Source organism: Danio rerio, chromosome 21 (assembly GCF_049306965.1).
Source record: "Danio rerio strain Tuebingen ecotype United States chromosome 21, GRCz12tu, whole genome shotgun sequence".
NCBI classification, from domain to species: domain Eukaryota; kingdom Metazoa; phylum Chordata; class Actinopteri; order Cypriniformes; family Danionidae; genus Danio; species Danio rerio.
The window spans coordinates 33224633-33251003 of record NC_133196.1 but is presented as its reverse complement, the minus strand read 5'-3'; the positions used below and the strand labels follow the sequence as shown (position 1 = coordinate 33251003).

General features: G+C 36.8%; 1 protein-coding gene across 1 annotated transcript in view; it reads right to left on the bottom strand.

Annotated features, from left to right (window-relative positions):
* The window catches only part of wu:fj42b12, a 37304-nt gene that overhangs the window by 6828 nt on the left and 4105 nt on the right, over positions 1-26371 (bottom strand). Inside the window, 13 exon segments of the mRNA NM_001366697.1 lie at positions 1880-1910; positions 2001-2117; positions 6030-6127; positions 7561-7703; positions 7892-7925; positions 9841-9926; positions 17799-17840; positions 18808-18914; positions 20003-20114; positions 22674-22767; positions 22898-23000; positions 23091-23166; positions 25216-25358. Of these exon segments, the coding sequence (NP_001353626.1) occupies positions 1880-1910; positions 2001-2117; positions 6030-6127; positions 7561-7703; positions 7892-7925; positions 9841-9926; positions 17799-17840; positions 18808-18914; positions 20003-20114; positions 22674-22767; positions 22898-23000; positions 23091-23166; positions 25216-25358 (1186 nt within the window).

Here is a 26371-nt window from a genome sequence, read left to right as displayed (position 1 = left end):
CGTAAAAATAGAGAATGTCAATCAAATTCTGCAGACGTTTTTTTATTAATAATTTTTATTATTAAATGTCAGGATTCTGCCACTTCGGTCTTGTTAACTCTTGTTTTGGTGGCAGAATTTAGACACTAGTCCGGTCTTGTCTAGTATGTTGTGCTCGGCTTGAGTTATATTTCCTGTCATTGTCTGTCTTCGATTTGTTTGAGCGCTATCTTGGCTGTGCTCGAGCCCAGCATGCTTAGGATGTGTGTTTATGTTTGTTTTGTCTGCAGCGTGCTGTTTTACTCTCGGAATCTTAGTCCAGTTGGTTTCGATTGGTGCTGGGATGAAACATGCACATCACATGTTTGAGTGCACATTAAGTGTTTTCATTTATCTTGTTTGTTTTCATTTATCTCTGTTTGTGTTGGTATTTAAGCATGTGCTCTGGTGTTTACATTGTGGCCGCATGCTTTAGTATTGTGTTTCTTGTGAACACGTGGTTACAGGATTTTTTCATTGGCTGCATGTTCTAGTCCTGTTTTCTTGTGAGCACATGGCTTATGCTGTGTCTGTGTATTATGCGCTCTCCTGTCTATTGTCATGTATTGATGGGTCATTCTTGAACGATTCATTCATTTTGAACGAATCTTTTGTATGAATTGAGAACCATGAGTCCTTGAAAAGTGATTCATTCATTCACGCATGCGCACATTTGTGCAGGTGGAGGAAAAGATTAGTTCATTTATCGGGTTTGAGTCGTTCGTTTATCACTTGAAAGACAGAAGACAATCATAGGCATGTAGAGATGGAAAAAGATTTGACCTGTTTATTTCTCGAATCCTCAGTTTGAGTCATCTTTCTCTGAAGATAAAAGACGAAAGACTCAAAACCGGAAGACTCCAAAGGTGAACTAATCATGGATCATGGTCCACCGGTTAAGCTTATATACGCTTATTTCACGCGGCTGCCATTTTAAAGAACTGAAGCGAGGCTGCGGTGGGAAGAAACCCGGAAGTATAGGACCAGCACTGTAAACATTGCAGTAACATGCTGTGGACTATACACCTCCAGCTGAGAATTCAAAATGCAGAAATGGTGTAAACATCACCTTAATATTATTCAGTAAGTTTAATTTAAACAATTAAAGCAAATTAGGCATCACACAACATCACAATCTCTTTAAGAGTAATATGCTCAAGTTTGCTTCAAGGCATCAATTCATGATATCTTTTGTTATTAACTACATAATGAAAAAGAAGCCTTTAATGGGGTAGAAAATGTACATATTTGCTCACCTGGGTTTAAAGGGAATTAGCCATTTCTCCTCAACGTTGATAATAAACTAATTTCTTTCTGTATGAAACGTCAAACAGACTCAGTTGCTCCTGAGTCCTGTCAAACCTCCACTAGTTTTTCCTCCATTTCGGGGGTCCAAATAAACCCAAAAGAGCGCTTTTAACTTCTCACCCAGCCTCCTGCTGGCCTGCAGCAGGTATACACACACGCACACACAAGTGAATGCTGCTCTCTCATTGGCTGTAGGCGATCGCCGATGTTATTTTCAGTCAAAACTCAATTCACATGGCATGATGTCATAAACTCCTCATGTCTGCTGTGGTGTGCCAGTTTGTTGTTGTTTATCATCTTGTCTAGCCCTGCCAGCCCAGCCCAGCCCAGTCAAGCTTGTTTGTTAATGTTAGTTGTCTTTTTGTTTTATTTTATGATGAACCCATGCTTTTGTTTGCCGCTTTTCTCCTCCTAAAACCTGACATTAGAAGCTGTTTATATTCACAGACTGTTACCACACAACTGTGTTTAATTTTTCCTTGTAAAAGTGATTTTTGCATAATAGGTCCCCTTTAAGATATCATTCACTTTGATTGGTGAATTAAACCCTTACTTTTTGGCTGGGGGTCCTCCAAAATGTAAATCTACGACAAATAAAATGAATCATCATGAGCACAGCATATGTTGTTTAATTGCCATAGAAACTAAATCACTGAGACGGCTGAAAGACTCACTGCCCACGAGATTGGCCAAGGACGAGTCCAGATCATTAGTAAGTAATTTTCCTCCGTTGTAGAACTGTGTGCCTTGACTTTGGACCTGCGTGGAGAGGGTGGGTTTCAAAAGTGCTCCTACGCGAAAACCAATCTGGAAGACACAAAAGAAAGACACGAGTCAGATATTTTGTAGTATTGAAGCTGATAAAGTGCCAGTTTAAAGTGAAGAGAAAATACTGTGTAAAAGGCTCAGTTTCCCTATTTGGATTTGATTTTGTTGTTTGTTCATTTCCATTTTAATTGGATAGTAATACAGGCTGATTGGTATATTTGATTCATTAAAAGAATCAAGGAGTCATTTTTTGGGGTTAGGTTTGGTTAAGCAAGTTTTACAGTCTTTGGCACAGGTCAGGGGTCATGCTGCGCATTTCTGATTCACACAACAGACCTGGTTCAAACTGTAAGAGTTGTATATTCTTCAATAAGACTACACTGATCAAACTGCACATTTTTATTTAATTTTATTCACTTTTGATTCAGGGAAAATACTTTTTTAAAGCAGACTACATTAGAAGTAATCCATGCATTTTATTCACTACAAAGATATTGTTCATAAGAGTGATTTATGTATAACTACACTAGTCAAACTGAATCAGAGTCCACATGTGCTGCTGTGTTTTTGGCATTGCGAGGAGTGATCAAATCAGATTTTTTTCTCAGATCTGATTTTTTTGCACAACTGTTCACATTGTTGTTTTAAATGTGGTCAATATCAGATTTCCAGTGTGAACAGATCACGGTACTGATCTGACCCGCATGCGCAAATATACAACTACACACAGCACATAAATGTGTATAGTGTATAAAGTGAATAAAGCACGTTGTCAGATTATGTTTAACGTGATTGTTGCTGTTTTCACAGACAGCACAGACAAAAATTATATAAGTCACATGAATTCCAACATAACAGTTCACGCTGTGGTTGGATTGCAAAACATCAAGGGTCTCATGTATCAACGCTGCATACGCACAAAAACTGTGTACGCCAGGTTTCACGCTTACGTTTAGATTTATTAACGATGGAATGAATGCGAGAATGTGTGTTAGTCCGCACCAACTACATGTCTGGTGTACGTGCATTTCTTGTGTGTGTTTGTTTTATATCCATTGGCGACTCCTAGAGGCAATTGTGTAAAATTGCACACTACAAAGTATCTTTGAGCCATGCAATGGCAAGTTGTATGGGACGGTCTCATCCGCATGTCTAGCAGGTATATAAGGTTTCCATACAGTTGACCAGTCAAACATGCGCTGTTTCATACATCTGAATTTTTTACTGTGTACGTACATTTACAGCTTTGTGCATATGCAATGTTTTAGTATGAGTTCAATGCAAGTCTTCGTATATGAGGCCCCAGATCTGTATCTGATTTAATACCACAAATAAAAGTGACACAAATCTGAATTGAATAGATCAGATTTTATGCAGGTTGGGCTGTTCACACTAGCTACGTTTCCACCAAACAATTTTGATGTGCATTTTGGATATGCGCAGTGGTTTTAAAAGTGACTCCTTAACATTGACTTGGTTGTTGCTAGATCAGATATAGTTGCAGCCGGAAGTTCAAGAAAATTATTTATGTTAGTAATTTAAATTTTCCATTTGTTGTATTTTATTAACGCCTACCCACACCCCAACCCGGAAACCAAATGTCACTGTAATGTAAAAATATTAAGTATTATTATACAGTGTCATAAAAAATGCTGCTATGTCTTCGGGCTCGTGGGGGAAACCAGAGCACCCAGAGTAAACCCACACGAACAAGGGAAGAACATGCAAACTGCACAGAAATTCCAACTTACCCAGCCGGTGAGAATTAGTTCATAAGAGTCATTCATTTGTGAATCAGACTGTATTCAGGCTACACTGCTCAAACTGTACTTTTCATTCACTTATATTTCAGGTTTATAAGAGGCACTTATATTTGACTATACTGGTCAAGCTGTATGTATTTGATTCAACAAAAGAACTGGTTCATAAGAGTCATTTATTTTAGAGGTGCAGTAGGTGATCTTCCACAATGCTAACAGCTTAGCATAAATCTACGAATCACAGTCCCTCCCCTGACGTCTAGAGCCACGCCTCCTTAAACACGAGCACAGCAAAATAACCCTCTCTCATGTGTTAATAGCGACTAGTGCTTGTCCGGCGGCGTGCAAGCCAAACTGACATGCTTTTTCAGAGTGAATATTTAGAGCTGCATGGTAAACTATATAGGGAGAGACTAGGTGGAATAGAGGTATTTACTTGTGTTTTGTTGTTAAAGTAATTAAAATCTACATTGTCGATGATGTAAAAGGTCCCTTATGAAACTGAAAATAGTCTTATAAATCTTTCATCAGAAGATTTTATGGATGAACAACACTTCTGTGAAGATATAAGCCATTTGTAACAACAACATCTAACGTTACATCAGCTTTGCGTGAAGCTAAAACGTAAGACATTACCTGTCTAAGAAAAATTCTTCAACCATGATGTCATCCTTTCTCAATCGTGCAAAGGTAACTCTAATATTAATTCAGGTTTTTAAAATGTTTTTATTCAGCAGGTTTTTACCAATCGCACTCGCGTGTGCTCTCTCTCTCTCTTTCTCTTTCTCTCTCTCGAACGCGCAGCAGGTCTATGCACAAACGGAGGTCGGCGGAGCTGCGTACAAAAGGCTGTGCAGTTGTTCAAATCTACATTTGCTGACAGACAGTTTGGCCTATTTATCAGAATTATGAGAGATGTCGGCCCGACTCTATTTAATTGGATGAACATTTTTTAGTTTTATGCCTTACCCAAAAGATAAAGATACATATAAATTCATTTAGATCAGGTGTGCTCAACCCTGTTCCTGGAGATCTACCTTCCTGGAGAGTTTAGCTCGAACCCTGATCAAACACACCTGAACCAATTAGTTAGGACCTGAACAGCACTTGATAATAACAGGCAGGTGGGTTTGATATGGGTTGCAACTGAATCCTGCAGGACAGTAGATCTCCAGGAACAGGGTTGGTCACCCCTAATTTAGATCCTTTACTTTAATCATTACTATTGGAATTTGATGAGACTTTCAACCAGCACAACAAAAAATGCTTCTGAAGACAATCACCTACTGCACCTTTAATCTGACTACACTAGTGCGGCATATTTTTCATTCATTCATTTATTTTCCTTAAGCTTAGTCGCTTATTTATCAGGGTTCGCCACAGCGGAATGAACCACCAACTATTCAAGTATTTGTTATACACAGTGGATAACCTTCCAGCCACAACCCAGTACTGGAAAACGCCTATACAATCTTGCATACACACACACTCACACACAGGTCAATTTTTTTACCCGATTCTCCTACAGTATAGCACATGTCTTTAGACTGTGGGGGAAACTGGAGCACCCAGAGGAAACCCATGTGAACACGAGGAGAACATGCAAACTCCACACAGAAATGCCAACTGGCCCAGTCAGGACTTGAACCACTTGCTTTGAGGTGGCTGTACTAACCACTGAGCAACCATGCCGTCTGGCATATTTTTAATTGACTAAATTAAACTGGTCCCTTATTTGTGCACAACTCAGATAACACTGCTCACACTGTAAGTTTTTTTATCACTATAAAAATATGGTTCCTAAGAGCTTGTTTTTGAATCAGGCTACACCGGCCACTCTGTATATTTTTGATAGTGAAAAAAACAAATGTTGCAAAAAAGTCTAATAGGAGCATTTTTGGGAGGGAATATCCATTTCTCTGACAAGTCAAAGACAAAGGCAGAAACAGTTTGAAAACAAGTTCCTATTAATGCCGCTAAAAGTTCACAAACTACATATTTCACTTGACAATATGTAAAATACTCACCAGATTGAGTCCCACACCAGTGCAGAATGTGCCATTGAATAAGAAAACAGAGCAAGACATAAGAAAAAGCAAGACTAACACTGCATTAAAGATGAATGCTAAAACAAACTGAATATACAAATGACGAGTTTTGTGCCAATGCGATTACCTCCCCAGCTGTTGTTGCTGGCTGGTAGGGTGTTTGTCTGCGCAGGGGTGCTGGAATTATGTTGGAGATCGAAATGGTCATTGGTGAAGTTGTGCACACTGTTCAAGATAAAAAGGAAAATACAATTATAATGACTATACGAATAGTCATTTGCTTTTGAAAACACTTTTTTAACATTACTAACATGTTTCTAGCATAGTTAGAACATCGACAGCATAAATTAGCATGTTGGTTGCTTGTTTTCTATCATGACAAACATTGCACATTGAAATAGCATGGTAGGATATTGCTAGCATGTTTCTGACATGTTTTACCACATGGTTAACATTTTGAACTTGATACAGTACTTACCATGTTTTACATTGTTAGCATTTAGCTATGATTTACTAACATGTTTTCATGTTGATAACATGGTTTAGCACATTGATATCATATGATTTAGAGCATGTGTTAACACACTGCTAATATTATTAGCACACTTATTGAATCAGTCAAATGTTACTAACATACTTTAACATATTCTTTGGGATCTGGTAAGCTTTGCTAGTGAAGTTAGCATGTTGGTTGCATGGTATGAATATTGCTAGCATGTTTATGACATGTTTTACCACACGGTCAACAATTTTTACTTGTTAGGCTACGGGACTTATCATGTTTAACATTGTTAGCATATGGCTATCTATGATTTACTAATATGTTTTCATGTTGCTAACATGGCGTAGCACATATGCTAATATGATTTAGAGCAATACTGGTATGTTTTAACACTGCTAACATTATTAGCACACTTCTTGAATCAATTAGCCTGACGTGCTTTATCTTGTCCTTGGGGATCTGCTAAGCTTTGCTAGTGAAGTACTTTATTTGTGTAAAGGTTTTCATCCTTTCACCCAAAAGTTTACATTTTTATCATGCATTTAATTGAAGTCTGGTCAGTTAGATATAGCAGACTGGAGTGATGTATCTCGAAAATTCTTAGAAGAGATATATTTACAGTCTGAACAACCCTGCTGAAAAATCCAGCTTAAACCAGCCTAGGCTGGTTGGCTGGTTTTAGCTGGTCAACCAGGCTGGTTTAAGAGGGGTTTTGGCCATTTCCAGGCTGGTTTCCAGCCATTTCCAGCCTGGTCTTAGCTGGTCAGGCTGGAAAATGACCAGCCAAATCCAGCTAAAACCAGCTTGACCAGCCTGGTTTAAGCTGGACATAGCTGGTTTTGGCTGGGCTCCCAGCCTGGCTAGGCTAGTCAAGCTGGTTTTAGCTGGTCATCTCCCATCCTGACCAGCTAAGACCAGGCTGGAAATGGCTGGAAACCAGCCTGGAAATGGCCAAAACCCCTCTAAAACCAGCCTGGTCAACCAGCTAAAACCAGCCAACCAGCCTAAGCTGGTTTAAGCTGGATTTTTCAGCAGGGAAGAAGTGACTTTAATAGTAGTTCAACAAGCATAATAAATGCTAATAAATTAACACAAAACAATGGTATTTTGTACTGAAAGACCACTCATACAGTGGAGGAAAGCCAGCTCCATGTACCCGTTTGTGATGGTTAAATCAGGTGGACTGGACAGAAGCTCGGTGGCACCACTGCTGGTGCAGCTACTGTTGGCACTGCCCACAGACTGCCCGCTGGGAGATACTGTTGGCGTCTGCATGCCAATGTCTTTGAGCTGAACAGCCTGCAGAATGAAAATAACAGCATATCCTGTCAGCTGACACTGAATTTTTCAGGGAAAACCTAATTGTTTGTATGAAAGTATGCTAAAAGGAAGGACTCTGAAAATACATTTTATGCTGTTGTGAAGTCTGCGCTCATTAACAATTTGAAAGAGATATGAAGCGACAAATGAATCACATCTCTTCTTACCTTTGCAGGCTGTAGTCTGTCACCCTCCACCTCCCTATGAATGCAAAGAGAGGATGATTTGGAGCATCTGATCGCAAACAACACGCAAACAAATAGCCTACCTGTTTTAGGCAAGTTTCGATGTTTACATTATGACAATCTGTAAAAACTGTACTATGAAAACCAGAATCACTATGGCAACTATGATTATGAGCATGCCATGCCCTTTTAAACTGGCACCTGATTTTTTTGTTAGTATCATGGCTAACACAAAGCTAACTTTAATTAATACAACAATCTTTCTTAGTGTGTTGTTAGTATTTTGCTAACATGAAATAGCATAGGAATATTGTTAGTATGTGGTTATTTGATATTTTAAATTTGTTAGTAGGACTTCATGACTTTTTAACATCATTAGCATATTGATATAGCATGATTTACTAGCATCTAGTTTGATGAAACTAACATGCCTTAGCACATTAGTTTCTTAGTACACATTGTTAGTATTTTGCTAACAAGAAATAGCATGATAGGAATATTGCTAGCATGTTTATGGCATGTTTTACAGCATGATTATTTAACATTTTTTAACTTGTTAGCAGGACACAATATTTTTAATATAATTAGTATATTGCTATAGCATGATTTTCTAGCACATATTTTCAGGAAGCTAACAATAGTTAGTACATTAGTACAATGTTTTTTAGTGTGTCAATAGTATTTTGCTTACATTAAATAACATGGCAGGAATATTGCTAGCATGTTTATAACATGTTTTACCACATATTAACATTTTAACTTGTCGTTAGCAGAACTTACCATGTTTAATATCATTAGCATATTGATATAGCATGATTCTCTAGTATCTAGTTTCATGAAGCTAACATGACACATTAGTACAATGTTTCTTAGTATGTCATTAGTATTTTGCTAACTTGAAATAGCATGGCAGGGATATTGCTAACATGTTAAGGGCATGATTTACCACATGGTTAACATTTTTAAGTTGTTGTTAGAAGAACTTACCATGTTTAATATCATTAGCACATTGAAATAGTATGATTTACTGGCAAGTATTCTAATGAAGCTAACATGACCTAGCACATTAGTACTAAGAATATCACTAGCATGATTATGGCATGTTTTACCATATGGTTATTTCACATTTTTAACTTGTTGCTAGCAACACTTGCAATGTTTAACATCAACAACATATTGATATAGTATGATTTAATAGAATCTAGTTTCATGATGCTAACATGACTTAGTACAATGCTTCTTAGTATGTCAATGGTATTTTGTTAAGATGAAATAGCATAGTTTTCCCAGTGATGGGTTGCAGCTGGAAGGGCATCCGCTGCATAAAACATATGCTGGATAATTCCGCTGTGGTGACCCTAGATTAATAAAGGGACTAAGCCGAAAAGAAAACGAATAAATGAATAGCATAGTAGGAATATTGCTTGCATGTTTAGGGCATGTTTTGCCACATATTTAACATTTTTAACTTGTCGTTGGCAGGACTTACATTCAGCATCATTAGCATATTAATATAGCATGATTTACTGACATGTATTTTAATGAAGCTAACATGATTTAGCACATTTGTACCCTGTTTATTAGTGTGTTGTTAGTATTTTGCTAACATGAAATAGCACGGAAAGAATATCACTAGCATGTTTTTGGCATGTTTTACCTCATGATTATTTAACATTTTTACTTGTTTTAAGCAGGATTTACCATGTTTAACATCATGATGTTGCTAACATGACTACAGTGGAACATTTCCTACAGTGGAAAATTTCCTACAGTGGAACATCCAAAAAAAATTAAACATATAAAATATGATTCTCCAGGTCAGAGCGGACTTTAAATGCAGTAAAAGGAAAGTGCTCCTTTTTTATCATCTTCATCATCCCGACATATTTGTCATTGACCCGTACAGCGAATCCCATGATGAATTCAAGTACCTGCTGACAGTAGAGGCGTCTTTCATTTTCTTTCCCTCCAGAGAAGCCAGATGTTGTTCGAGAGCTTCTAAGAGACTGCTGGGAGCCTGATGGTGAGGTCGAGAAGGATGAGGCAACACAGGTTTTAGCCCACACAACAAAATGGCTCTCAGCAGCAGCAGCAAATCATTAAAACACACACGCACACCACATTCAAACATGTGCACCTATGATTAATAAAATAAGTAATTAATGCATAAACTAAATGTATATTCTACCATTAATTCTCTTACACACTCATACCTTCACACACACAAAGGCTGCATAAACTAAGAAAACCTAATAGTGGTTATGAGTCTCTGAAAACAAAGGGGAAACACAACAGAAGTAATTCAAGTGGAAAGGACTTAAGCTTCAAAGCTACACATGCAAAACAATGTCTGTTTCCCATGCAAGTTCTCCGACAGGCCATTTAAGACCCGCAAGGTCGACTGAGATCATTGGAGAAGATTTAAAACCATGAAAAACAGAAAGCAGACTGGCCTACTGGGGGATTTTTCTAATCATGCACAGGATAAAAACGCACATACTGCACGGGAATCAAACGCCACAGCAGAACCTGCTAATCTTTGGATTCCACTTGGATTTATAGGAAATAAATGAGTAAAATTGAAGCAATTTTTGTTTTGTTTTTGGTGCTGATTGTAGGGGTGTGTGATAATGACAAATTATTTGAGGGATTTCTTTAAAAGCAATAATTATACAGTATTCAGAGTGTGTTTTGGGTTGGTATCTTTACTGGTTTAGGCTTATGATTGATTAAAAACTTGCACTAAAACTGTCAGGCAATTCACTAAATCACCAATTCAAATAACTCATTCAATAGGGCTGATTTATTTAGAAATTGATCAAGTGACTAGATGAATGGAACACTGGACCAGCAAATCACTCCATTATTTTAAAAATATTAAGCAATAAAGGGTAGCAGTCTCGAAATGTAGTGAAGTTTAATGATAAACTTTGGTGTTACTTGACAACATCTGGTCTGAAATAGAAAAATAACACAAAAAACTTTTCATTTAGAAAGTGAAAAATGTCATTAACACATGGCTTACATGATTTAACCACTCCCTTCAACGTTATCACTCGATTGAATGGGCATTATCAGTGGTTATCAGCTAATAGATATGGGCCAGAAGCGGTCTCCTGCTCCTACTGGTAGGCTCAGAAGGCTATTATCATCCATCCACGTGGTTAATCAGCTATACTAATAGAGAAGACTGCAGATCCATATCTGTTTTTACATGTGACGGTTGGGTTTAGGGTTGGAGTAGGGGTAGACGTTAATAAGATACAATTATGGGAAATTTAATCAATAATATAAATTCTTTTTAACTTCGTGCCTCAGCTGTATGTGATCTTTAGCTGATTAACCATATAGATGGACAATAACAGCCTTCTGAGCCTAGAAGAAGGCCCCTTCTGGCGCACATCTATCAGCTGATAAACACAGATAATGTCCACGTAATCAAGTGATAACATTCTAATTTAATTTGTAATTTAGCAAGTAGCTGAGCATGTCACTAGCACGTTTAATTCACATAATCTAACATATTGCTAACATTATTTAGCATGTTTATCATTTTAACATGTTGCCCTGAATTACAAAGTTTCTAATATGATTAGCAAAGAGTAAGGGTGCCCAAACTTTGTCCTGGGGTCCGTTTTTCGTACGTGGATTACTTAATTTAATCTATTAAATTTTCTTAATTTATTGACGATTTGACACGATCCAGGATAGTTTCGTTCTTCAAAACTCATCAGATTTACAGTTCTGGTAGCTCAAACTGCAAATTTTATATAATTTTTAAATAATAAGCGAGCGCTTGGTCCATGTTTTAAATTTCTGTTCAGAGAGGTCATGCTTTGATCTTTGATTGGTCTCACCCAATCATGCAATGCGATTTCGCAGGTCAGAGTTCACTAAGCTTGAACTTTGCAACACAACAAATTGCGAAACTTGTCGCACGAGCTTGCATTTCTGGTCTGATGCATTCACGTGCATATGAATGGAAGTCTATGGGGAGAAAAGTCTAGTATGATCACGGCTTTACGCTTTCTAGAAACATCCTTGCAGGTGTGGTGAGGCAAGTTAGAGCTAAAATCTGCAAGACATTGGCCCCAGGACTGAATGTGGACAACCCTGGCATATAAAATCTCCCAGCATGTTGCTAACAAGTTTAACACATTGCTTGGATGTCGCTAGCATGATTTAACATGTTAATAGCATGGTAAAAACATTTTGGCCTGAAGTTCCTAACATGGTTAGCATATAGCAGGGGTGCCCAAACTCTGTCCTGGAGGTCTGTTGTCCTGCAAAGTTTAGTTCCAACCCCAATCAGACACACCTGGGCTAGCTAATCAAGCTCTTAAAAACAACTGTGCAGGTGTGTTGAGGCAAGTTAAAAATCTGCAGGACACCAGCCCTCCAGGACCGAGCCTGGACACCCCTGGCATATAGTATCTACCAGCATGTTGCTAACAATTTTAACACATTACTAGGATGTTGCTAGTATGATTTAACACAGGGGGGAACAACCTTGTTTCTAGTGATCTGCCTTCCTGCAGATATCAGTTCCAACACATATTTAACACACCTGCTTGTAATTATCCAGAGCTGTTTAGGTCCTGATTAATTAGTTTAGGTGTGTTTGATCAGGGTTGGAGCTGAACTCTGCAGGAAGGTCACAGGACAGGGCTGAGCACTCCTGATTTAACATGTTGATAGCATGGCGTAACTTGTTGTAAGTATGTTGCAAATATTCTAATTGTTGCGAATATTCTTTTTCAAAAGGGATGTTAGAAAAAACAAAAATCTAACAAAATCTAAAAATCATACGGTACTCAATTTTTTTTAATGTATAAATAAATATGTATATTTACTCATCTGTTTTTTTTTTGTTTTTTTTTTTTGCCTGCTGTCTCAAATGTAAAAGTACCCGCTTAACAATTTTGTGTTTAAACATAGACAGCTCAGCTAAAACAAGGCGAAACTTGGGCTGTCAGTGAAAATCTAATAGACATCTAAGAATAGCTCAAAACTAGACTAGTCATCAAATAGACATATTAGACAGACTTTATATGTGTAGTCTAGTCACTCATTTTTTTCATTTGATGACTACTCTAGTTTTGGCCTATTATTAGACATCTATTAGATTGTCACTGACAGTCCAAATTTAGCCTTGTTTTAGCCAAGATCTTTTAGATATATTAGACATCTTTTAAAAACAAAAAATGCTTGCTGGGCTGGCTGTTAAAACTAATTTAACTGTAAGAAATATTGTATAAATACAAACTAAGCTTCATCAAAAGTTAAAAGTACATCCACATTGGTGTGTGTAGTATAATTCCCAATATAGAATTAGGTACAAACAGGTTAGTATGCTAAACCTGCAAAAATGAACTTGAGCAAATCAGCCAAATTATTCTATATTGAACTTAACATATTCTCAAAATTGGCTTTAAAAGAGTCAAAAATCACAAGTAAAATTTCATGGTTTGACACATTGAAAAAATGACATGCATCACATTTAACTGCACCATAGTCTTTGCTTTCTGAATCTCAATTACAAGTACATTCAAACTGCATTCTATTCGCTGTGAATTTATGGCTTTGGCATACTTGGTCATTTTAACTGACATCTATTATCATAGATGATAAAATATCACACACCCCTAGCTGATTGTAATAGGCATTTTCTGACAAAATCCGAAGCACATGGAAGCCAAAGCAGGTTAACCAAAGTAAGGCAAACATTGAGCAAGACCACGCTGCCAGCATTTTGTGCTTGTATTGCACTTTCTTCCCTTCTTTCTTTCTTTCTTTAAAAAAAAAGAGCAACGTCAATTGAATCAAAATGGCAGCCGAAAGGACTGGGCAGCATCCGTTCTTACACAACATTTGCCTTTGGGCCACGAGCTGTGTCCGGTGTGCATGCCAATTCAGAGGAGGAAAACTTCATGAATAACAAAAGAGCAGATTTCTCAGACGTGTAAATCTGAAGACACAACAGAGGGCGAGCAGTTCTACTGAGAAATCTGAAGAAAAAAAACATATGCAACGAAAAACAACACACTAGTAAAGGAGAGATAAACAAGGAAGAGAAGTTAAGACAAGGGTACTACAGGAGCAGGAGTATACAAAAGGCCGTGATGAATATATCTATCTTACAGACAAGAAAAGGCACTTATGAAAAGAAGCCTAATCAATGACGCTAATGATCAGAGTACTTGAGAATCAAACGCAGGCCTTCTGAATACTGCTTCCGCTTAAGAAAACAAGGCACTCCTTCCAATAAAATGTTTTTTGTTGAAGTACCACTCTGTAGTGTGCCAGCCCAACACCTTCAGGAGTCCCTGTCCAATGTAAATGAAAATGTCAAATATGCCAAAGGGTGGCAAACTGAAGGGGGGACAGTGTCAGTGGCTGGGCACCTCCGGCGGAATTGTTTAAAAACACAGGAAAAGCAGGTCTATATTTGGAGTTGCTGACTATCAAACGTCGTGAGGTGCCAGGCAGAGTTTAGTCCCCGGCTCCAGTTTTGAGGCATTCTTTTTTAGGTTGTGCACATTCACTGTTCTTCCCAAGAAGCTATCCAAGCAGAATACCCTACCAGTACAGAGATATATGGCAAAGGTGAGTGCTCACAGGTGGGGAGATGTCTTTATTTAGCCTAGCAATGCCCAACTGGCCACGTACAACGTAGCAGAGATTGATGCACAAGCACCATTTAGCCATATATCAATCTGTGTAGAAGCCGCCTTTTCGCAGTCTCCGACAAACGACACAGACTGGACTTCACTCATTTCCAATGGAAGATCATATGGGAGTTGTGTGTCGATTTTTCACTTTGAATTTTGGTTGAGGGTAAATATATTTTAACCTCTACATGCAATGGATGGATTTTATTCCAATAGTATAAGGATGAGATATACACATTTTGTTTCTCTATAGGGCCCTATGATATCCTGTTTTCTAAATTGCAGTTTTAACTTTTATGAATAACTTTTTCCCAGATATTTTGATGGTTAAAATTAGATATGCACCAATAAATTGGACAATAATCAATTGCTGTGTTTTATTAAAGAATCGTTTGTTAAAAAAAAACTGCCAGTTATCAGAGGATGAAAGTCAAAAGAAAAGAAAAAAAAAACACTTTAAATTCATCCTGAGCACGTCTTTTAAAGAAATAACTTTACATTTGGTTGAGATTATTACATTTAACTAGGGGAAACTTCCATAATTTTTTATACAGCTTATCTGATTATACTTTTGTTTGTAGTGAGAGAAGTTCTTATTTTTAAGAATCCAATGTTCATATGAATTAATAACATTAAAAAGTATTGAGATCTTAATCTTTAACATTTAGTGAAAGGGCACCTATTTTACCCCTTTTAAAAGATTTAAGATAAGCCTTTAGCGTCTCCAGAATGTGTCTGTAAAGTTTCAGCTCAGATTACTTATTGTAGCCTCCAGAATTTGGCCATTTTGGTGTCTGAATATGTTGTAGCTGATTTTGTAGCCTGTGGCTTGAAATAAATTGAGCTGCTTTTTCCCAACAACCATACCCACGTGCGTGTCTGCTTCTCATAATGCGTTGTGTCAGATAAACAGCACAGTGACAGACTTGGATGAAGCTGACACACAGCTCATTAGTCAAAAGTACCAAGTAAGTTTGTTTCATATATTTGTGGTGGAGTTTATTCAAGCCTTTTCTGAAATGATGAGTCTCGCACGAATGGCGTTTTAGTACACATACACACAAACACATATTAGCGTTTATTGACACCATACAGCTGTAGTGATTATAGCTGTTAAGAATTACAAAGTCTTTATTACAAACATGCTCTGATTTAAAACGTTTTAAACTTATAAAAATCACAGAGCGTTGTAACAAATATTTTAATCACAGTTTATTTACAAAAAATGTTTTTTGGACAACAACACGTTGCAGTGGGCCTCAAAATCACTGTGATTTGGGTCCTATTTTAATATCAGGAAATTTAAAAAAAGAGACTTGTTGGATTTAAATCCCTACAAAATGATTGTGGACACACTATACACACAGTTCTGTCCAAACAGCTTATAAAAGTTGATTTTCATCATAGGTGCCCTTTAATGTTAATATGATGTATGGTGTTTTCTGTTTATGACAGTTCTTTTAAATCTGTGTCATTTATAAGTATTTTAAACAATGTTACAAAAGCAGAACTGATATATTGATAAAATGTCTGAATCAGCATCAGCAGATATATACCTAATCAGCTGAGAATTTTAGTATTAATGCGTCTATAGCAGTGGTGCATCCTAAATCACATACTTGTGTACTATTCTGCACCATTTTGTAGTATAAATAGTGTAAGTTGTGCGTTCACACTGAAAACTCAAGAAAGAATAAGGGCACTTTAAATACTTGGATGATGCACTTATTCAACCAGTAAATTGAAGTATGGAATGTTGGACACTTCACACACTCAACAGCCACTGCTTTGCTCACGTAGTGGAAGGGGCGAAGCTTTTGGTTATTGATGTAGGATTACTCGGATTGTGAAAGTAAAATTCTCCTATGAGAGTGATTATAACACCTCTCGATGGTGAAGGTGGTTGTACTCAAGGCGGGTAATATTTGGTAGTTTAGCCATTTATTTTACTAATTTGGCAACCGTCAAACGTCATCTGGGAAGTGGTTTGAATTTCTGCTTAGTAAAAAAACATTAGTGTTCCATTTGGGACACTATATATATATATATATATATATATATATATATATATATATATATATATATATATATATATATATATATATATATATATATATATATATGTAAGTGCATACCGCATAGTGTGCCATTTGGAACGCAGCTAGTGTTTCTCAACCACATTCCTGGAGGACCACCAGCTCGGCACATTTTCCATGTCTCCTTAACCAAACACACCTGATTCATCAGCTCATTAGCAGAGACAGAAAGACCTAAATGGGTGTGACAGACAAAGGAGACATCTAAAACATGCAGTGTTGGTGGTCTCCCAGGAACGTGGTTGAGAAACACTGCGATCAAAAAGCATTTCCAATTAACCAAATAATTGGTATTGAATTTGACAGCAGTTTTTTTTTGGAATTTAACCAAAATGTTAGTTCATAAATATGCCAAATGCTAAAAAAAACACGGTTTGTTGTCTGATATTCACAAACACAAGTTCACACTGAGATCTGAGTAGATGAACAGCAATAATTTAGCCAAACATTCTGTGTTCCTCAACAAATAATTCCATTTCATGTCTGGATTCTGCAGTTTACTACATTAGGAAATCATGGGGCCCTACTAAAATCCTTCACACTATGTAGAATTGGTGGTTTTGGATGAATATAAACACTTATATTCGTTATTCTTTAATTATTATTTAAAAAAAGACATATTTTCTCCAGCACTGCTACCATTAAAGTGAAGCACAATTTCATGAAGTCATGTGCGAGTGTCGGAGACGGTGAAAACGCAGCTTTCAAATTACAAGCAGTCAAATTTCTCATGGGTTTATGCCAGTAAGAAATAGTGGCTTGAGGGGGCAAGCTTTAATGAGACCTTAATTGACTTTTCATTACTGATCAAATGTGTTCATAATCAAGGCAGCGGCTATCAGAGATAGCACCTGTAACAAATTCACAATAGACTAGCTTAGGTACCCATTTACCTCTGGCGACAACAGAAAATGCAAAACAGCACATCTGATTCCTTGGGAGTGCGCGGGTATGGAGTAAGTTTCTTGAGGCCCCTATCCTAAAAGTCTGATAGATGAGGGGGGAAATCAAAAGAAAATCAGGGAGGGGAAAGGGAGGATGATGGTCTATGGGGTGAGGCGTGAATGAGAGAGATCAGGGTGAAGCCACATGAGAGAAACTGAGATGAAATGCACCACTAACCTGTGAGAGATCTGGGATGTCAACCTGATCAATTCCAACTTGCTGTGACACAAAAGAAAAACAAAAAGGAAGGGAGGGAGAACGGAAAAACAAAACGTGAAACCAAACGGTAAAAAAGAGAAAGAAGGAAAGAAATAAAACGAGGCAACGTGGAGAAGGGAGAAAGAAGAATTAAGAAAAAGAGCCATTACTCCATGCAGTGTATGAAGAAATCAAAAAAATCAAAGAGAGAGAGAGAGAGAGAAAGAGAGAGGTTATGGACGACACACAGACATTGAGGTTGGTGGTTGGTGGAGATGGTCAATGAGAAGACACTTGAGTAGGTCAATGGTGAGGTTTTTAACATGACTTAGGTGAGAAACATCCAAAAGAAACACACAACTAATGTTGACTTTGGAAAAGAAGACAAGAAAAACAAATGGCATACACACATTGTTATACAAAGAAAGAAATGTGCTCTTAAAGTCAACTTTAGTCAGTTTTTGGATAGCACTTCACCCTTTTCCTGAAGAGTCATATTATTCAGCCAGAAAGCAAAAATCAAAAAGGATAGAAAACAAAACTCAAGAAGGATGTGCTTAGCATTTCTTTACCCCAAATATAGTCCTCAAAATAATGGACAAAATATAAACGGCTAAATCCAACCATCACACACTGGCACAGTTGTCAAAAAAACATCTAGTTTAGTAAGTGAGGATCATATTTCAGATTATCTTATCAATTACTCGACCGTTATTCAACAACTGTGCCTGTATCCGAACTGCAAAACAACACTTTACAGGACTGTGGTCATAGCTCTGTTCTTGCTGTTGTTGAGAGGGACAGATAGATAGAGAGACTTTCTGCTAAGGCATGCAGTGCAGGCACCAGAACAGGCAGCATGAGGGGGGAGGACCTCTGATACAGGTTCTTGGACCAAAAGGCAAGAAGGGACACTTAGCAAAAAAGGGGGCCTGAATAAGATGAGCCCGACCATCCCATGCACGGAATAAATCTGGAGACGTTTTACCTCGGCCACCTTGAGAAACTCGGAGAGCTTGGTCATCCTGACGAGAAACCTCTTGTATATTTCCAGCGCCTCTTTGCACTGATTCTTCTTCATATTAAAATATTTCTCTATGGAGGGAAGAACACATAGGCACTTGATGAGTTATGTTAAAGGACACCTATTTTAATCCTTTTCAAGATTCAAGATGAGTCTTTTTGTCTCCAGAATGTGTCTGGAAAGTTTCAACTCAAAACACCCATCAGATTATTTGTTAAACCTTCCAGAATATTGGAATTCCTGCTCTGTACACTATGTAGCTGGTTTTGCTGCCTGTGCCTTTAATGCTAGTTCTCCCTGACTCAATCTGCGCCTCGTCAGATAAACAGCACAGTGGCAGACATGAAGGAAGCAGATGTCATGTAATGTTTGTGAGAAATACTATTGTAACAACTTCACCAATGATTATTTGATGTATTTGTTGTGGAGTTAATTCAAGCCTTTCTGCAACGATGAGTCACACAAAATGTCGTTACAAAGTTTACACACACTGCGTCCGCGTTTAACCTTGCACTGTTTTTGCAAGCAAATGTGACAAGAAAACTAAATGTAAGTGCACAATATACTCTGACTCTGAGAAGAAGAAACTTTGAAATTAAGTCATTATTTTTGTTTTATGCATGCAGAGAAGTATTTTTTTAATTTCATAATATTTTCATTGAACCACTGGTTCCTTTTCTAGACCTTCAACGAGGCCTACTGTGTATGGAGGTTAAAGAGCTCTCGAATTTCATCTTAAGTATCTTGATTTTGTTTCAAAGATGAACAAATTTATATTAGATTTATATTACTAATTTACAAATACAAATTTATAAAGTAAATTATATGACATTTTTGGGTGAAATAACCCTTTAATTTTTATTCTCATTATTCAATTGACAAAAGTCAGCAGTCAACATGCACAAATGTCTCATAAACGTGCGCAATATACCGACACTGAAGAGAAGAAACTGTTGAATAAAGTCATCATTTTTGTTTAATATGAATTGTTTTTGCGGACTATTAATATTCTGATTGAAACCCTGAAGGTATATGGTCTGTTTTGAGGATATTTTTTGGTTCCTGGACTTTAAATGAGGGTGAGTAAAAAATGACAATATTTGGCAGATTCTTGATTTTCTGTGTTTTATTTTTGCACTTTGAACTTTTGAAGCTTTACCTAGCAGATTAATGACTCCCTCATTGTAAGCAGCAAAGATGCGGATCGAGTCCTTGAAGAGCAGCGTGAAGGCACAATTGATCACTCCATTGGTCAGTTCAGTAGAGCTGGCCTACAGGAAAGAGCAAAGTCACAAATGTAATCAAAACTGCACCCTTTAAATATCAACTAGCAAGATTTCTGCATTCCTACAAGGCATCTATAAATCATCAAGCAATATCAGGCCTTCAAACACCTACTGATGTCGGCTAGATCTGAAGTGAATCTTAAAGGGAAGCTGCAAGTATCTCAGTAATTCAAAGGGTTTAAATCTAATTGAACATTTCTGTTTTCTTCAGGAGGGGTTTGGTGTAAAAGCACACTGGTATAAATTCAAACAAGAGTAAACATAATGAAGATACATTAATCATGTGATTTTTATATATATATCTGGTGGGCAAAAATAGATTTGATCCAATTTGATATCTAATATGTTCATATTTTGCAGTAATTACAGCAGCACATGAAATACTGATGATTTGTAAGGAAAATTACTTAAATCTCCTCATGTTGGCTCGTTTCTTTGGTTTATAGAGCTTAATGCTGACCTTGTAGATTTCATTCAATCATTCACTCATTTTCTTTTTCAGCTTAGTCCATTTATTAATCTGGGGTCGCCACAGTGGAATGAACCGCCAACTTATCCAGCGTATGTTTTACGCAGCGGATGCCCTTCCAGCTGCAACCCATCACTGGGAAAAAATACACACTCACACACACTCATACACTATGATCAATTTTAGCATACCCAATTTATTTGTACCACATGTCTTCGGACTTGTGGGGCAAACCAGAGCACCTGGTGGAAACACATGCGAACACGGGGAGAATATGCAAACTCCAGACAGAAATGTCAACTGACCCAGCCTAGGCTCGAACCAGCAACCTTCTTGCTGTGAGGCGAACGTGCAACCCACTGCGCCACCACATTTATTCATTTCTGGGTATTATAATAGGTAATTCAACAATAACAACTTAAAACGTCAAATATGACAAGAGCTAATAGTTTTGGACACCACTGAACGTTTAAAAAAAGTAGATTACACAGAAGTAGATTAGACAAGTACAATGAAAAGATGTCCGGTGTTTCAGTGACAAACCTCTTTTGTATAATTTCATAGCCAAACATACAGTAAATCTCTTGTTCATCTGCTAATTGTGGTGTGTTTTTTACTTTATTTAGCCTCTGTTACAACAGTTTTGGAGTGAGATGCAGCTAGTTTATTCTGATGGTGAAAAGATATTTTCCTTGTACTTTTGTCAATTAAATAAAGGGTAATGAAAAATAAAGGGGGGGGTCAAACGTCTGGTGGGCAAAATAGAGATTTTATCCTTTTTAAACTTTAATATCTGGTATGTCCACATTTTGCAGCAATTACAGCAGCACATGAAATACTCCTGTGTTCCTAGCATAATGTTGACTTTGTAGATTTTATTCGTTCATTTTGTGGTTATTGTAGAAGCCAATTCAACTGAAAACGTCAAATATGACAAGTGTTAATGATTTTGGACAACACTGAAGGTTTATAAAAGTAGATTACACAGAAAAAGAATAAACAGAAAGCACTATGTAAATAAATAATGAACTGTAAACAGCAATAATAGTTTTATATAAGAACATATGCATAATGTGCATCTTACATGAATACAATTTACAAAATAAAGTGAGATAAAACTGCACAATGTTTAGAGTCAAATACTCATTATAATTATACATGTACAATTATATTATATTACATACAATAATACCACTTAATCCTTGGATGCATATAATCACAACGGCTTGATTAGAACAAGTTACCCGGCGGATGAATGGGAGGATGCCTGGATGAATGCAAAATCTTTGAGTACATGTAATAAAATCAAACTAAATACACAGAGCTCATGTTTCCCCTTCACAGAGACACACATTTAAAAAACAACAAGTTTTGGCCATTGAAATTGTTTGTGACCCTTTGAGTATGTTGCTTGAAATACAATGTAATTCTATCGAGGAAAAACATAAACAGTCCCTCTATAGGCTCTTAACATTTTGTGCGAGAAAATGTATGTTAGTAAACAGAGGTGCGTTTCCTAAACAACGACGTAACTAGCGGCTGAACTATCATAGTACGATGCATCGTTTGGAAAAAGAAAGATATAGTGGCAAGTGTTTCCCAAAACCCGTAGTTTCTCTGTCGCAGATCCATCACTTGAACCACCTTAAAACACCCATAATGATGCTCTAAACAGGATGGAGTAACTACTTTTTTAGAGAAGAACCCTATAAATTCTTTGTGTAAATTATATTGTTTTACACGGACACGCATTTAAAATAAAACCCAATATTAGATTTGGTATAAACATGCTCTCGCTTTCCATATTAACTGAAATATACGTGAACGGCACATATAGGGCCTGCGTTTGCTTTACTAATATTATTGAGAAGTTGAACATTACATAATCTATTCTAAAACATATCACTTACAAAAGCTAACACTATTCTAATATCATATATATGTGTTTCTTTAATCTCGAAACAGCAACCTTCTTGCTATGAGGTTTCAGTGCTAACCACTGAGCCACCGTGTCGCCCCAGCAGGAAACACTTCACTGTAATTGTTTTATTCACAAATAATCTTATCTTGCATACCTCAAAGTCCAAAAGGGCATCGAGCTGATTCTGAGTGATAGGTAGAGTCTTCATCAGCTTCTCTATGCTCATGGTGCGCATCACTCCATCAGTCCTGTGCATAAAATTTCATGACAAGGAGAGGTTAAACATAGCTCAACCCAAACGGTCTACACCTTCAAAAGATGCTGTTCTGTAATGTGGCCACTTGATTATGGGACATTTCACCAGAGCACACGTCTCACCCTCTCTTCATCTTGGTGAAATCAGCTGCGACGAGTCTGTAGGACAGAGCCCTTTCGGTCAGATACCTGCTGTAGCGTCTAATGTAGATGGACATATCATAACCTAGAAGAGATGTTCAACAGTACAAGTCTTTAGACCATTTACAGCTTCGCATGCTGCACAAATCTTATTCATTATTCAGGGTAAACATACCTTGTAATGCGCCTTTATCTACGAAATTATTCAAGTTAAAGAGTGTGCTTCTTGATGCAAGGTACTGGATAAACCTCTAGATGATCAAATATAAAGGACAAACAAACAAGTGCAGAGTGGTCAGTGCAGCACACAGAGAAGAAAAAGAAGAAGTGAAGTTTCATGACAAACTTGACAAATACAGACTTTAAATTTTAAACTTCTTTGTTTGGGGGTTTTACTAATCAGAAAATTCATTCATTCATTTTCTTTTCGGTTTAGATTAATCCGGGGTCGCCACAGCGGAATGAACCGCCAACTTATCCAGCACATTTTAACACATGCCCTTTCAGCTGCAACCCATCTCTGGGAAATAATCAGAAAATTTATGAAAATTAATGTTTCGAGCATGTTTTACCACATGGTTTACATGTTTTAGCATTTTGCTAGCTTATGTTTCTAACATGTTTCAAAATTTATTAATTTATTAATTAGGATGGCTGCGCCTGAAATCACATACTTCCATACTATATAGTAAGCTGAAAACAGTACGGGAGTCGAATAGTAGGGCTGTGCGATTTGGGGAAAATATCTAATTGCGATTTTTTTTTTTTTTTTGACACATATTGCGATTTGATTTTTGATTTAATTTAAGTTTCAAGCTGATTTTAATTTAGGTCAAGCTTCAGCTTAATAATCTGAGAGCTGTGGCAACAATTCTTCGCAGAAAGTCTAGCATGTTTAATTATCTGAAGCATAGCAGACTGGTTTTGAAGCACTTCACCTCAGACGTTATTCCTTATTTATATATGTATATACATACATATGCAGCCTCTTGCGATTTAATAATCGCAATGTTTGAAACTACGATTGCGATTTGATTTTAATTGATTGCACAGCTCCATCGAGTAAAATGTCTAAATTTATAGAATTCGAAAAACAATATGCGAGAAGTACTCTGATGACCTACTACTTTCGGCGAGACTCTGAAGTGCACATCTGATGCATGCTGCGCTATCCCATGGTGCACCACGAGAGAATTGATGAACGAGAGTGAAGTGACTCATGTGATCATGACAAAATGGTGGATGCAGTACATCCAAGTTCCGTTCATACTGCTCACATTCATAGTGTATTAAACATACTTTTACATTTAAATTCAAATGCAGTACCTACTGAGTTGTAGGCGATTTCGGACGCAGCCCATGTTTCTAACATGGTTAACCTATTGTTACAATTGATTAGTATGTAAACAACATGTTATATTACACATTGCTAGCATGAATTAACATGATGCAAACTTGTTTCTAGTATCTTTTAACATTGTTAGCACAAGTTAGCATGTTGTTAATGTTCAGTTTTAGAGATTAGCACACTGATAACAAATTAATATTTCATAAACATGAAATAACCCACTGCTAGTGTGTTTTTATCATATTTTACCACGAGACTTACACACTTTAACAATTTTAAGCATGTTTTTAACATAATTTTGATAATTAGCATTACTTAATTAGCATGTTTCTAACATGGTTAACATTTTAAATATGAATTAGCATGTTAGCAACATTCTATTAACACATTGCTAGTATGAATTAACAAGTTGCTAACATGTATAGATGTATAGATTAGCACATTGATAACAAATTAGCATTTCATAAATATTAACACACTGCTTGTGGGTTTTCTAGCATTGTTAGCATGAATTAGGCTGTTTTTAGTAGCCTATGTCCAAGGCTAGGCTTGAGGTAGTTAGCTGGACAATTAGACAGATGAATCTCTCTGAAGGTATTGAACTGTGGATGCAGGTTAAATATTCTGTAAGATTTAAATGTTCAAATGATTTGACCCCTTAAAAAGTCTTATGGTTGTAGCTTGAAATCTCAAGGTGAGTGTATTTTTTATTATTTAAAAAGAAGCTTCAACAGTAGTCAGCTTCAACATATGGCCTTGTCAAGCTAACCAAATAAATACCTTCCTAAAATACATAAAACCCATAAATGTTATGTTTCACATCTAGAAAAAGATTTAACTTTTCAAAACCTGCCAGAATGAACCTGCAAGTACTTCTACATTGATTTTGTGACATAATACGGTCCACTGAGGAACTGACAAGAACAACAAGAATTTAGTTGGCTACTCTTACCTCATTGCCGTACATCATGAGGTGGTGTGTAGTTATGAGAGCTTTAAAGACCACCACCCAGCTTTGATTTGCTGTCCTCTCAAACAATGTGTCAGCCAAGTGAGGTATATTCACGTTCACATCATTGGTGCAGTGCATTAGATCTGTGGACAGGAGCAAAAGTGATGACTGTACATGATGCAGGATGATTAGTGGACTACTTTACTGGATGACATACAAACTTGGTTTTTCATCAAGAAGATCTTTTGAAAAGTAATTGGCAGTTTCGCTAGCTAGGTAGCATTTAATTGATCAAATAGTAAAGTTTTCACATTATATATGCTTATATTCATCCAAGAATCAAAAAAGTATCCTGTTTCCACAAAATATTAAGTAGGACAATTTACTATACATGTCAACAGCATTTTGAACTTTAAAAAAACATGTTTCGAAATGGCTTTTTCATAACCAAACTGTTCTAATCTCTGGTAATTTAGCAAAAGCTGTGATTTGGGTTAATATTATTTTTTTAAGGAACTCACAACTTGATTGAAAAAAAGGTAATTTCACCAAATATTGAGTTCTTCACTCTTCTAAAGTTAAAACCCTGGCTTTGTGTTGAATACAACACAAAATGAATACAAACTATCTAAAAACATGGCATATTTTAGTTACGTCAAAAAAACAATGCTTTACATGACTGCATTTTCATCATAAATTTGAAAGAAATGGAGAAACGCAGTAGTTTACAGAATACTTAAACACATAACTACATGTCATAACCCAGAGAAACTGTGAATATTTAAGTGGTTTGTGCTCCTAAAAAAACAACAGATTATGTTATCAAATGTATATGGGTCATTAAGAAATTTAGGGGTTTATTAGTGTGAAATCCATAACATAATGATTTTGTAAATGGCCTGCACAAAACCCAGACCTGAACCACTTTAAGCATTTCTTACAATTATTATTCAGAAAGTTGACAGAGAGCCAGAGATTCACTTCTGTGCAAATCCTGGCCTCCCTGTTAGAACATCTGTCTTTCCAGAAAGATATGAGCAGTTAGGAAGGACTTACACAGTTAAAAGCAAAGGGTTTTAAAATAAAATGTTGTTTTTGTTAAGGCATTCGCATATTTCAGGCTGCATGGTGGGTATAAAATCTAAATGAGAATCTA